This window comes from Alternaria postmessia, assembly GCF_024291825.1.
Source record: "Alternaria postmessia strain BMP 2775 chromosome Unknown scaffold_2, whole genome shotgun sequence".
NCBI lineage: Eukaryota > Fungi > Ascomycota > Dothideomycetes > Pleosporales > Pleosporaceae > Alternaria > Alternaria postmessia.
Genome location: NW_026260075.1, coordinates 422,258 through 434,793, shown reverse-complemented (window position 1 = coordinate 434,793; position 12,536 = coordinate 422,258). Strand labels below are relative to the sequence as shown.

The following is a 12,536-nucleotide window of genomic DNA, read 5'->3' as shown; positions in this document are numbered from 1 at the left end:
AATGGCACGGCTGCTTGCAGCCTTGCTCCTTCCGAGACGCGTCACGCCGATGTTGACGTCTGTGGTGTTGCTTCTTGTGGTGGCTGGTCTTCACCACTCCTCCACCTCACCCTCCTTGCGCGATTAAACTACCGGCGATTTACTTTTGTCGAGAATCCGGGGGTGCCATTGCGCCGTATCGTTCCTGCAGTAGTGTCTCGGGCCAAAAGGTTAGTCGAAGCCTCTGACTAGACCCTGGGCCTTTCACCCGCACGCGCCATCGAGATGCGCGTTTGAGCAGGTGCTGACCTTGCGACACCCGCCGGCAGCTCCTCCTTCAATTTCACTTGCACTAGGACGCTGCGAGGTCCGAATTGCTGTGCCGTGCGCAGGATAGCCCGACCCAGCAAGACTGTCCGCTACGCTGCTGCAGTCCTCCATTGCTAAGATTACACGCGCGAAGTCGCAGCCACTGATATTAAGAGCCCTTCCGCCGCCCACCATGGCCACCACCATCGACGACCGGTCCCCTAATCCACCTAATACCTTGGCCCACCAAGACGGTTCTCCTGATCCCTCTGGCCGCCCATCAGTAGCCCAGTCCACCAACTCTGACCAAGCAGGACCACGCAGATCCAGCTTCAACTTCCTGCGCCGAACCAGCGGGAAGAGCTCCTCCGAAGTTCGCGGTAATAGCAGTAATCGAAGCACTTCAATCGGCAAGATGAGCAGGAAGCAGAAGCAACTCGCCCAGGAGGAGGCTCTTCGCAAGCAGCGCGAAGCTACCATGCTGCCTAAGCAGCCGCCGCGCCTGCCTTCTCACTCGGCCCTTCCCCAAATTGCCACGTTTGGAGGTGAAGACGCCCGTCCAGACTCCATTGCCATTGTCTCCAACAAAGCTGGCACCTACAACCCCAGCGCCCACAACTTCAGCCGACCCTCAACCGACACCTACAGGATGGCGCCTATCCCCAGCTCCAGCCCCGCTGTGGCGCCGCCCGTGCCTGGTTCCTCGCAGTCCAACTACATGGACTACGATCCTTACCCAAGGACTGAGAGTATGACCAACCGTGGTCGCTACAGCTATGCCAGCAGCCAGATCAGCACCGTCAACAGCCCCCGCCGTGTGAGGAGGAGGAAGGACCCCACGCCTTTCAAGTAGGTTCCACATTGCACCCTTCGACGTCAGCGCTAACAATTACATAGCATCCTTGTCATTGGTACCAAGGGCTGCGGAAAGTCATCGTTCATTGAGTTCCTCCGCACTGCGCTTGCACTTCCGGCTCGAAAGCGCCCACATACACCCTCACCACCTGCTACAGCCGTGGGTGGTGACGACTCACCTTTCACGTCAGAGTTCCTCGAGACTGAAGTGGACGGTGAGAGAGTCGGCGTCACGCTCTGGGACTCCGAGGGCCTGGAGAAGAACATTGTCGATTTCCAGCTACCCATCATCACCTCTTTCCTCGAGTCCAAGTTCGAAGACACATTTAGCGAGGAGCAAAAGGTTGTACGCGCTCCAGGCGTCAAGGATACACACATTCACTGCGTCTTCCTCGTCCTGGATCCGATTCGCCTGGACCAGAACATAGCCGAGGCTCGCAAGAAGTCCAACGTCGTTAATGCTGGCAGTGCCATCTTCGGTGGTCTGGATGAGCGCCTAGATCTCAACATACTTCGCGAGCTGCAAACCAGAACGACTGTGATTCCAGTCATCAGCAAGGCAGACACAATCACCGGCGCACACATGCGCTACCTCAAGAAGACAGTCTGGGACACTATCAAGCGCGCAAAGTTGGACCCCTTGGAGGCCCTGAACCTAGACCTAGGTGACGATGACGAAGATCCCGACCGACTGGATGAGCGTGATGAGGACGAATACGAGCAGTCGTCTGAGGGCGAAGGGAAATCCGAGGTACTTAACAAGATCCTCGAGCGATCTTCCTCCGAAGCTGCGCGCTCGATTGCTTCATCTGGTTCTTCCACTAGGTCGCACTCACCTCCGACCTCGCCCCCGAGCGCCAGGAAAGGTCACAGCCGCAAACCTTCCGCCATGTCCGCCTCTATTCACAGCGAAAATGCCGAGACTCCGTTCTTGCCTCTTAGCATCATCTCGCCAGATCCTTATGACCCTGAGGTTGTCGGTCGTAGATTCCCATGGGGCTTTGCCGACCCTTACAACCCGGAGCACTGTGACTTCGTCAAGCTCAGGGAGAGTGTCTTCAGCGATTGGCGCTCCGAACTCCGCGAGGCTTCCCGTGAGCAATGGTACGAGGGCTGGAGGACCACCCGTCTGGAGAAGAGCAAACGACGAGTCGCGACTTCCGATGGGCCAGCAACCAGGGGACTCTCCGTCCCAGCGACGAATGGTCGGGCCGTCAGTGCTGGCGGCGGCCAGTATCGGCCATATCGCCCCAACGAGTTCTAAGTGCCTCGATCCTAACACTCACGCCTCTTGCCAGTCCGGCATCATCATCGAGTCAAACCAACTACGGACAACATCCACTCCACAACGAGGCCATCTAACGTTCATCCAGCGAAGCATCTTTTGATCCTTCCACATTCAGCACAACTCAAGCGGTATATGTGTACACTTGGAGGTCTCGATACCTTTTCCTATATCAGTCTGCATCTGGAAGTTTGTGTTTTTATCTGATTTTGAAATTGCGCATACCCTTTTTCGTATTGTTTAGTACCATTCTAGAGTCACGCCGTTCCGACACTGTTCATTCTGTTCAACAAGGATCCGGGTGGTCGATGTCTTTTACGCTGAGCGTAGTAGGAGCAATGCGGGATCAGCTTCAAACCTGTTTATTTAGCGAATGATTAAGATATCAGTGGAGGATTGGTAGCAAACAGATCGTAGGGGTTGAGGGGATTCGACAGAAAAATTGTATCTTATGAAACACTCGTCCCGCTTCACGAACTGTGGCTGTTAAACCTAGTATCGATCAATCTGAGCGCGCAGGGGAGAGACGTGCCGAATACCAAATTCTTGGGTTCGATGCAAAAAGCAAAGTGATTAGCGCAAAGTTTCCAGAAACATGGTCGGGATTACTCGTGGTGTTTAGGGCCGAGATACCAGTTGCCAGGTCCACTCTGACATCTCAACCAACCAATCGCCTGTTCGTATCTCGCATCGTGCATCCTGTCTTGCGCGCGGCGACCATCCTCCTGCTCCCAACGTTCGTCATTAACAACGAGACCTTCTGCATTTGCAATGGTTGCCGGTATCGCGCCTTGAGCGATTTAGATATAAGACATGCGTTATGCTGTCTTTTCCATTTTGTCAGCGTTTGTTTTGACCTGCACCTTCTTCACGCTCTTCCATCTCCTACCTCACGACATTGAGATGGCTTTCTCACGCAACTATGTGCCGCTACTCGTTGCTTCCATAGCCACTACAGCGGTGGCCCAAAATGTTTCAAAGGTAGATTTGGGCTGGTATGCGCCCAAGAAAAGCTGGATCAATGATATTGGCCAAGTCTTGAACGGCACGGGGACGAACGGGTTCCTGTTCAACAGCTCGCATCTACCAGCTGGTATGGAGTACGGAACGTACAACTGGTGTAATATGCCGCATGTGAGGAAAGAAGAGTATGTAAAGGTCGATGATGAGTTCGAGTTGGTGTACGTGGAGGTGTAAGTGTCAATGTCATTTATTCAAGTTGAACTGGGAGTTTACAGTTGGCGTAGTATCCATCGCCATCACAAGCGCACACCTTATGCCTCCAATGCCTTTCCCAAAGAGGCTTATCCCTGGGATTGCAATGACCAAGGTCTCTTCTACTATGGTGAGCCTCTCGATCCCGCCGGTAATACATCTGCGTCAACATATTGGAGTGTCTATACCAATCCTGTTAATCCCTTCGCTGTGGCCGGCTTCAACGGATCGTGCCAGTTCCCGCAAATTACCCGTGAAGGCCTCGACGACTCTTTACAGCACGGCAAAGATCTCTACGGCGTATACCACGACATGCTCGGCTTCCTACCAGACGCCATCAACGAAAAGACAACATGGCGCGTCTCAAATAACGTCATCACTAGCCAAGTCGCCGGAATGTTGATTGAGGGCATGTACAACTCCAAAGACAACGTACCACTGCACGTTCAACCCTCCACCATCGACTCCCTAGCCCCGTCGTACTCCTGTCCAGCAGCCTCTTCTCTCTACAGCTCCTACGGTGTCGGCAGCACAGCTTCAAACTGGACTGCGCACCTCAAGGCCACAGCACCACTCTTCGCTTCTCTCGACGCTATAAGCGGTGTTGCTACCGACTCTTCAGAATGGCATAATTGGTTCGATCACTATTACGACAATCTCTCCGCTCGTCAATGCCACGCCAAACCCTTACCGTGCAACATCACCAACCCAGATTTTTGCGTCACTCAAGAACAAGCCGATACTGTTTATCGTCTTGGTCAATACGAGTATTCATTCATTTACCGCGATTCTCCGCTTTCTCTACAAGCAGCTGCAGCTTCTTACGGCGTTTTCATGGCCGAGGTTGCAGAGAATATGCGGGCTGTTCTTGCAGGCAAAGACTCCGTTGTATATCGGCATAATGTTGCGCATGACGGGTCGTTGGCGCGCTTACTTAGTTTCTTGCAGGTCGAAACTATGGTTTGGGTGGGTATGGGTTCCGAGGTTGTGTTTGAGGTCTACCAGAAGGAGGGCAAAGCGTATCTGCGTATACTTTGGGGTGGACAGGTTTTGAAGAGTTCAAACCCAAGTTTAGGAGAAATTGATATGATCGATCTAGATGTTTTTCTGGGGTATGTGGATGGGCTGGTAGGGAGGAGAGCGAATAAGGTTGTCGAGAGTTGTGCGGAGTAAATGACTACCAAGTATATAATTCAGAAGCAACAGACCTCTGGATAAGGGCTTTGATACCGGTTTCCAGTGCTATGACTTCATACATGGCATGTATTTGAAAAACGCATGTAATTTCTAACGATTCTAATCCAATCACGGAGAGAGCAAATGTCAGCTAGACGCTTCTTCGACTACTTTCGAGCGAGGCTTACTAAACGTCAAAAAAGGTCTCGACTGAGATTGTAAGCTAAGCATTTGTGAGGATGCGCATGCAGAGTAAGCATGCTAAGCATGCTGTCAGCGTTCCTTCGCGACTACCTCGCCAATCAAAACGAAACGATTAGACTAGCGACCTCAGTACCTCAACGCTTCTAGGCAAAAGTCGTGATGAGGTCGCTGCCGAAAGCCGAGATTTGGAATGAGAGTATTGTAAATCAGTTTCAGATTGCGCAAGAATACGTGCTTACGACCAAGTGTTTGCGTTGATATTTGGGTATATAGTAAAGCGAGAACCATTTCACTGTAGACTGTATACTTCCAAGGTTATTTGACTACTTGACTCTACGCTGTTTCAGTTGCATCTACAATTTCACACAAGGACAAGATAGATTCCTGAGAATATACCAGATTGTTAGTGAACCATGCCACTTTCTACAAATCCGGAGGTAGTAGAGACGAGCAATGGTCTTGTGAGCACTCTTCGCGGTATGGCTGGCAACGCGCCGCACAGCTTCAGACCTGGTATGTCGTTTCTACCTTATTTTCTCCTTGCTTGATGCTTTCTCGGGTCCCTCCATTATGCATACCTATAGTTACCATCGATTTTCCGCTCCGAACATTAGCAGCTGATATACTACAGCCCATGCGAAAGGACATCTCTTGACCGGAACCTTTACACCCAGCACCACAGCCCCATCCCTTACAACAGCACCGCACTTCAACAACTCCTCCACACCGATAACCGTGCGCTTCTCTTCCTCCACCGGCTTCCCCCAAATTGCAGACACAGACCCCAATGCCAATCCGCGAGGCATCGCAATTCGATTTCACCTGCCTCCTAAGGAAGACGGAACTCGGCAGCATACCGATATCGTTGCTCACTCGACACCATACTTCCCTACACGTACTGGTGCTGAGTTCCTGGAGTTTTTAAAGGCGGCAACAGGGCAGAACGCAGGAGAGGCAGTGCCCGAGTTTCTGGGCCGCCATCCGGAGACGGCAAGGTTCTTACAAGCGGCGAAGCCTAGTCCTGAGAGTTTCGCTACAGAAAAGTTCTTTGGTGTAAATGCCTTCAAGCTGGTCAAAGGGGGTAATGCTACCGTGGTCAGGTACAGAATTGTACCCGTTACCGAGGAGAAGCATCTCGACACTGAGGCGTTGAAAGAGAAATCCGACACTTATCTTTTCGATGAGTTGACTCCACGTCTGCAGTCTGGATCTATTGGATTCAAGTTACTGGCTCAGGTTGCGGATGAAGGTGACGTAACTGACAATGCGACTGAGATCTGGCCTGAGGAGAGGAAGGTTGTCGAACTGGGTGAGATTCAGATCGAAAAAATCAAGGACGACGAGGAGAGCGCGAAGGAGCAGAAGAGTATGATCTTTGATCCTATCCCGCGAGTAGAGGGAGTAGAGCCAAGTGATGATCCGTTGTTGGAGGTACGCGCCAGCGTTTACCTGATCTCTGGAAAGCAAAGAAGAGCTGCGGAGGAGCCGAAAAAGGCGGATAGCGTGGTCGCTACGGATACTGCAGTGGCTGCAACATAATATCTGGCTCTGCATGCTGTCTAGAGGGATGGATGAGAGATTCGGAGATGTCTTTTGTTTCCTGCATGAAATACACTGTTTGTACGATCGCAGTCATATCATCTTGTGCTTGAAATTGATGGCAGAGCCACTGTTCGTAGCGAAGGTGAAAGCAGGGTTCGTTTTCCTCTTGTTTGATGGTTCGAGAGATCAATGTACCGCTCCACATCCACTTTCTGTTTCGCTAATGGCGACAGTGAAGGTAATAACCACAGGCTGCATTGTGACTGACCGACCGTACAATTTTAGAACTCGGGATAGTTCCGTTACCTATTTTCTGGTAATCGTAGCAGTGTCTTTTGGGTTCTGGAATCCTGAATCGGCGGTGGCGTAATATGTAAGGGTGCAGCCATCGCCGCAGTAACAAAGGCGGAGCCGCTGTAGCTGAGCAACCAATTCTGCACTCAACGTTAGGGCTGAGCGATCCCGGTGCAAAGGCGTGTATCATCCCATTTTAAAGCCTCTTGGCGGATTTTGCCATGTCGAGAGCCCTTGGTGATATAGCGTGTGGCTGATATCTCGGATAAGTCTTGGGTAGCTTGGAGTTGAGTGGCAGCAAAGAATGATTACGCCGTCAATCGCTGAGAGTTCATGGTCATCGCATCTCACGAACAACATCACGATGTTCAGGCTGTATCATGATTGCGAATTATATGAGGTTTACACATTGTCCTTTGTCCTCTTATCTTTCCAAAAAGGGGCTTGAGAACTCCGCCACGCGTGCGTAGTAAGCTTCGGGCGAAGAATGCCATTCGCCTTGAGGTCTTGGATGGGTGTGTGATGGCGTATCATGATAGGGTTTGATAGGCGAATGCCTTCTTCATTATCTAGAAATATCGCTCTCGGCCTAGTAACAGGTGTTGCGTGACCAGATGACTGCGCATGGCGGTTGGTGGTCTGTGATGCGCTCTATGATTGGTACACTCAGTAAGCGCTTTGCAGATGCTACAGCTACTCAACTTTCACCAGTATTCGAAAGTCCTGGCGACATGCTCTGATTGATATCACGAAGAATTTCAGCTACCGATTAATTGGAAGAGGGCTCTTGCGGGATTGTACATTGCCGATACAGTAGCGGGAACGATGATTGCGATGCGATGTGACGCGATACGCCATAGTCTTACATTCCCTAGCTACCCATGACGCCCGGATTCAGTTAGTACGCTTCGAAAATCCTTTGTTCAACGATAGTGATGTGCAGGTGAAATCGGAGGACGGGACGTGCGTCGAAGGAGCTGCCAAATGGGATCAAAGTGGAGTTGCGGGGAAAGATGACATGGTATCTTGGCATCTCCCACGTCGAGCTCTTGACAACACCGCCTTCCAGATCACAGACCCTATTGGCAAATTCTCCTTTGTCATGGATCATCTGTCGGTATCAGCTTTGAGGATGGCAGTTTGCCTGTACGCCATTTTCCTGGGCTCTCCATCTGTGGACGCCAGTACATCGATGCTGTTGCCAAAAGTAGCTGTCGCTTGCTGCAAACACCGTTCTTTACAAACACGGCTGTGCTAGTCAGGCATGTACTGGAGTATCTAAGGTAGGATAACAGTGGATGCCTATGCCTTTCCAATTTACCTTGCGCTACTTCTGATTGAATATTTCTCAAATACGCACAGTGTATCAACACGCTACTGTTATGCACAACACCCCATTTGTGTGAAGACATTCTCACGAACCATCCCAGTGGTCCAATCTTTTCCGCATCTTTCTCCTCCCTCTTCAGGCTTTGTACGACGTAATACGTAAAGGTTTCGTGTCCTTCGCTAAGCGCGTTGTACGTCGATTTACCAAGCGTCCTACATTGTTACAGGCGGAGAAGCCCACCTTCTAGACTACGCTCATAGTCTGAGTTGCATGGATCCCGCAACCCTGCGTTGTTCACACAAATATTTTCCACGATTGGAGGTCATTCAAATCCCTCAAGACCTGCATTACCCCACAAGGCATCGCGGCTACTCTCGCGCCATACGACTTATCCCTGTTGGTCCTTATTTCGACTATGCCGGTTGTTTGCAGTCTTGAATCCCAATGCCATTGAAGCGGTGAGAGACATCAAATAACTTCTAAGCACAAGGACGAGCATTCAGTCAGGACAAGCAGTCACTCTTAGTATTACCATCACCATCGTAAAAGGTCAAGTCCCTCTGATCTCAGCGCATTGCCTACTCCCTCCCAAGCAAAGTTACGCCTATATAGAGGACTCGAAGTATGACTACTCCACTCTCTCATAGCAGAGATAATGCTATCGTGATTGCCACACGAACAGCTTCCGGGATTTCCGTCATTGGTTCAGCATTCATCATCAGCACCTTTATCTACTTCCCATTTTTCAGAAAACGTACGTTCTCCTACTTAACCAAACCTCAGGGGCTAATCATGCACAGCGATCAATCGTCTGGTTTTCTTCGCGACTTTCGGCAACATCTTGACCAACATAGCAACCTTGATGTCAAACGCAGTATTACCGAAGGGCTCAGAACCCCCATCCGGCCTATGCGAGCTTCAGGGACTACTCATCCAATGGTTCCTGGTCTCAGATTCTCTCTTCTGTTTATCGATGGCCACAAATGTATTTCTCGTGTTTTTCTACGGGTACGATGCTCAGCAACTACGTCATCTAGAGAAATGGTATATCGCATGCAGTTATGGTGTTCCAGCAGTACCAGTCCTTGCATACTTCATCCTAGACAGGACTGGACATCAGGTCATTGGGTCGGCAACTCTTTGGTGCTGGGTAGCATCTGACGTTGAATGGATGCGCATCGCGTTCTTCTACGCTCCTGCCTGGTATGTTCTGCCCTCATCATGTTGAACATCACTAACATTCCCAGGGTTGTGATCACCGTGACCATCAGTATCTACATTGTTACCGGCTACCGCATTTGGAGAAAGAGGGTTGAACTGCGATCAGTTTCTCGCGGCTCGAAACAATTCCTACGAAGAGATTCATTGACTGCCCCTATACATGATGCCGCACGGGGTTCTTTGCTCGGCATGAACAACATTATGGTAACGACACAGATCAAATGCGATGTTCAGACGAACGATACAATCTCCCGCGCAGTTTCCCCTGAGCTGGACCAAAACTCTATTAGTTCATTCGCAAGCAACCGGTTGCTTTCTAAGCCCAGCAGAATGGATGATTTGGCCACAGAATCATCATCAGCTCCTATTCCTATCTATACGCCTAGTGTCCAGATCGAGGACATCGAAGCCCAGCGAATTCTACACCAGGGCACAGCCGGAAGGAATGGGTATAGGGCAACAGTTGTTGCCGCAAGCCCCACAGCGGGCACGGCAACGGCCTCAACTACACTATGCAAATCTCGTCCTGCTACAAAGAGAACTGCTGAAGGCCACGCTGCAGCAATGGCATACTTTCAAGTGGCCTTCCTTATGTTTCTGGCCCTGTTTGTTGTCTGGCTGCCCAGCAGTATCAACCGCATGTACCAGTTCACGAAGAACCGCCCAAGCTTCGCTCTGAACGTCACCTCGGCAATCGTCTTACCTCTCCAAGGGGCCTGGAACGCCACGATATACATTTTCACCACCCGCAGGGAGTGCAAACAAGCTTGGAGTACGGTGATGTCGAAACTCAGTGGCAAGCCAAGGCCGAACCGAAAATCACGAGGCACATATCGTAAGGGGGCGATGACGAGCTCACAGGACACCCGTGAATCTGCTATTGATGTTGCGTTAGACGATGTCACAAAACATAATGTCGATGTCCGTCACTCCGAGGTGTCAAACCATGATGCGATGGAACCAGAAGCCCAACCTGATCGAGAGTTCCGATGCGCCGTCAATTCTTCTCTACCTTGTGATACTACTGTAGCACTACAATAGTGCAACAGTACTCGAATGTGTTCATATTCGACCATTGGTTTCTTGTACATTCGTTTTCATAGAGGTTTATTATTATCTTAGAAGTATCCACAATTACCACCTGTGTGGTTCATGTATGTCTTATGGACTTCTCTGCTTTGGCGATTTCTGTTCATATTTTGACGTGAGAAAGATGGTATTCTATTTGGGTAGACGGTGACGCATGAGATGTAGTGGTGTCCACCTGTCTTGGTATATATGGCTAAGTCGGTCATAATGTTCATAAATGCTGGAGGACTCCACCATGCGCGTTCTTACGTAGCAGTAGCCCCAAATCATCTCTTATTAATTAAAGTGAATACACAAAAGCACCATGATGTCTTGAATCACCCAACGACCTCATCTCGATCTCTTACAATGCTATCCATACCCGTCCTCCTCGGCACGAGAATACTTCTCAGAATGCAGAGCTGCCCGTTATCTGGACAAATCTTCTCCCTATTGAGCTGTTTATCAACTGGACCCGTTGGACCACCAGTAAATTTCGCCTGTCCAAACAGCTTGACCTGTCTCTTATCACTCTCAGGATACTCTTCATCACCCCACCTACCCTTGAAGTTCAGCCATGCAGTCGGCGCTTGACCATCGTATGCCGAGAAGGCGTTGTTGCCAGCATCAAACTTGTAAAAGCTGGCCGATAGCACCGGATCCCACATTACGCCTTTGTCAGTGTAGTCTTCTAGAACGCCACCAGGGAGGTTGAGATTGGGGATTGTGTGATCGTGGGTTCCAGAAATGGCGTAGTTCGCATGAGAGCCTTTGGCGGAGTAGGCAATAGGTCTGTCGCCAGACTTTTCGACGGTGTTGTAGCGAAAGGCCTGGCCGTTGGCGTGTTGAGAGTACCAGATTGCTTGGGGAGAGCCGTTTTGAAAACGGACCATGACATGCTCCCAGTCGCCTACGTGATTACCTAGAGAATTCGTATTAGAGTCGGGTGTAGTCTGGAAAAGAAGGGGAAAATGTACCGAAGTTGAGCTGGCTCCATCCAAGTACGTTACCGCCATAGTTGTAGGCGTAGAAGTACATGTAGAAGGCATCCACATTGCCGTCTCCTTTATCGTTCACAATGATAGCCGCGGTAGTTGCTCCTTCGGTCTTTCCTTGTCCGTTGGGTTTTGTGCCTTTGATCCATGTGGGATCCTTCGTCACATCATCGTTTGATGTGAGCCAGACGTCGCTGCCCATTTGGTCGAGGTTGGATGTAGTCAAAGGTTTTGAAGGGCCAGGAACTTCATTGAAGTTTACGCGGGGAGTCGTGTTATCCAGGAATGTTTGTATATCGGTAGGAAAATAGGTATCCTCTGAGTGAAGGTAGACGATTGGCGCTAAATATGTATTAGTTAGTCCTGCTACACAGCATTTGACAAATCAAGGGTGTTGGGGTATCAAGATTGCTTACCGTATTTGAGTACATAATCTGGGACCCCATTTGGTGTCTGCCTCTCCTGCAATGTAAGTGGCGCGCAGTTGGCCAGAGGCACAACCACCATAGTCAAAGCAACGAGCGATCTGAAAGCCATCGTGCCGACTTTTGAGTGTATGGCTAGGGTAGTAGATGCAAACAGAATCAGTGTCGGATTGCGCGTAGAAGCCGTCTCATGAATTAACGATTTCTTATACCAACGCCTACACCCAGCTGACTACCAACTCACCTCCCTCAGCTGCCACCAAACGAACCATTTACCCACTCATTCTCCTTCCCCATCAGTCGCATCCTAGCGACATTTCGTTTGTGCATGGCAGACATACCCTCACTAATTCGCCTATATACCCGAATGGTAATCACCTGCCCCTGCCAATAGTCGGGAAAGCCGGCACACGTGCGAACATGTTTGATGGGTGACCAAAAGGAACGTTCGAATTAGTTGGAGTTGACAGCGGGTGTGGCTTGGATGATTGGTTGTCGGGCGCTAGGGCCCTGATAGCGAGCCGGTCGTAGCGATCCGCGTGGCAGGGATGCACTGAGTTGATAGGGTGAAGGCTAAAGTGATCTGCGTCTGAAACATGATGTTCAGGTGTCAAGGCCATTACTGGTGAGCATGCAAG

The 12,536-nt window shown here is 50.4% G+C and overlaps 5 protein-coding genes across 5 annotated transcripts; 4 read left to right on the top strand and 1 right to left on the bottom strand.

The window, feature by feature from the left end:
• Window positions 1–481: 481 nt before the first annotated feature.
• Window positions 482–2,407, top strand: J4E82_000575 (uncharacterized protein; the record flags this gene model as incomplete). Its single annotated transcript, XM_051726896.1, has 2 exons — window positions 482–1,137; window positions 1,186–2,407. The coding sequence occupies 2 exons, from the start codon at window positions 482–484 to the stop codon at window positions 2,405–2,407; spliced, it is 1,878 nt and encodes a 625-aa protein (XP_051593321.1).
• Window positions 2,408–3,331: 924 nt separating this feature from the next.
• On the top strand, window positions 3,332–4,816 carry J4E82_000574 (uncharacterized protein; the record flags this gene model as incomplete). The annotated part of the gene is made up of 2 exons (XM_051726895.1): window positions 3,332–3,621; window positions 3,676–4,816. 2 exons carry the CDS (start codon window positions 3,332–3,334, stop codon window positions 4,814–4,816), a joined length of 1,431 nt encoding a protein of 476 aa, XP_051593320.1.
• Window positions 4,817–5,502: 686 nt separating this feature from the next.
• Window positions 5,503–6,562, top strand: J4E82_000573 (uncharacterized protein; the record flags this gene model as incomplete). Its single annotated transcript, XM_051726894.1, has 2 exons — window positions 5,503–5,536; window positions 5,655–6,562. The coding sequence occupies 2 exons, from the start codon at window positions 5,503–5,505 to the stop codon at window positions 6,560–6,562; spliced, it is 942 nt and encodes a 313-aa protein (XP_051593319.1).
• A 2,251-nt stretch (window positions 6,563–8,813) lies between these two features.
• J4E82_000572 (uncharacterized protein) lies at window positions 8,814–10,451 on the top strand (the record flags this gene model as incomplete). The annotated part of the gene is made up of 3 exons (XM_051726893.1): window positions 8,814–8,943; window positions 8,990–9,392; window positions 9,437–10,451. The coding sequence occupies 3 exons, from the start codon at window positions 8,814–8,816 to the stop codon at window positions 10,449–10,451; spliced, it is 1,548 nt and encodes a 515-aa protein (XP_051593318.1).
• Window positions 10,452–10,816: 365 nt separating this feature from the next.
• Window positions 10,817–12,010, bottom strand: J4E82_000571 (uncharacterized protein; the record flags this gene model as incomplete). The annotated part of the gene is made up of 3 exons (XM_051726892.1): window positions 10,817–11,400; window positions 11,456–11,815; window positions 11,890–12,010. The coding sequence occupies 3 exons, from the start codon at window positions 12,008–12,010 to the stop codon at window positions 10,817–10,819; spliced, it is 1,065 nt and encodes a 354-aa protein (XP_051593317.1).
• Window positions 12,011–12,536: the final 526 nt, after the last annotated feature.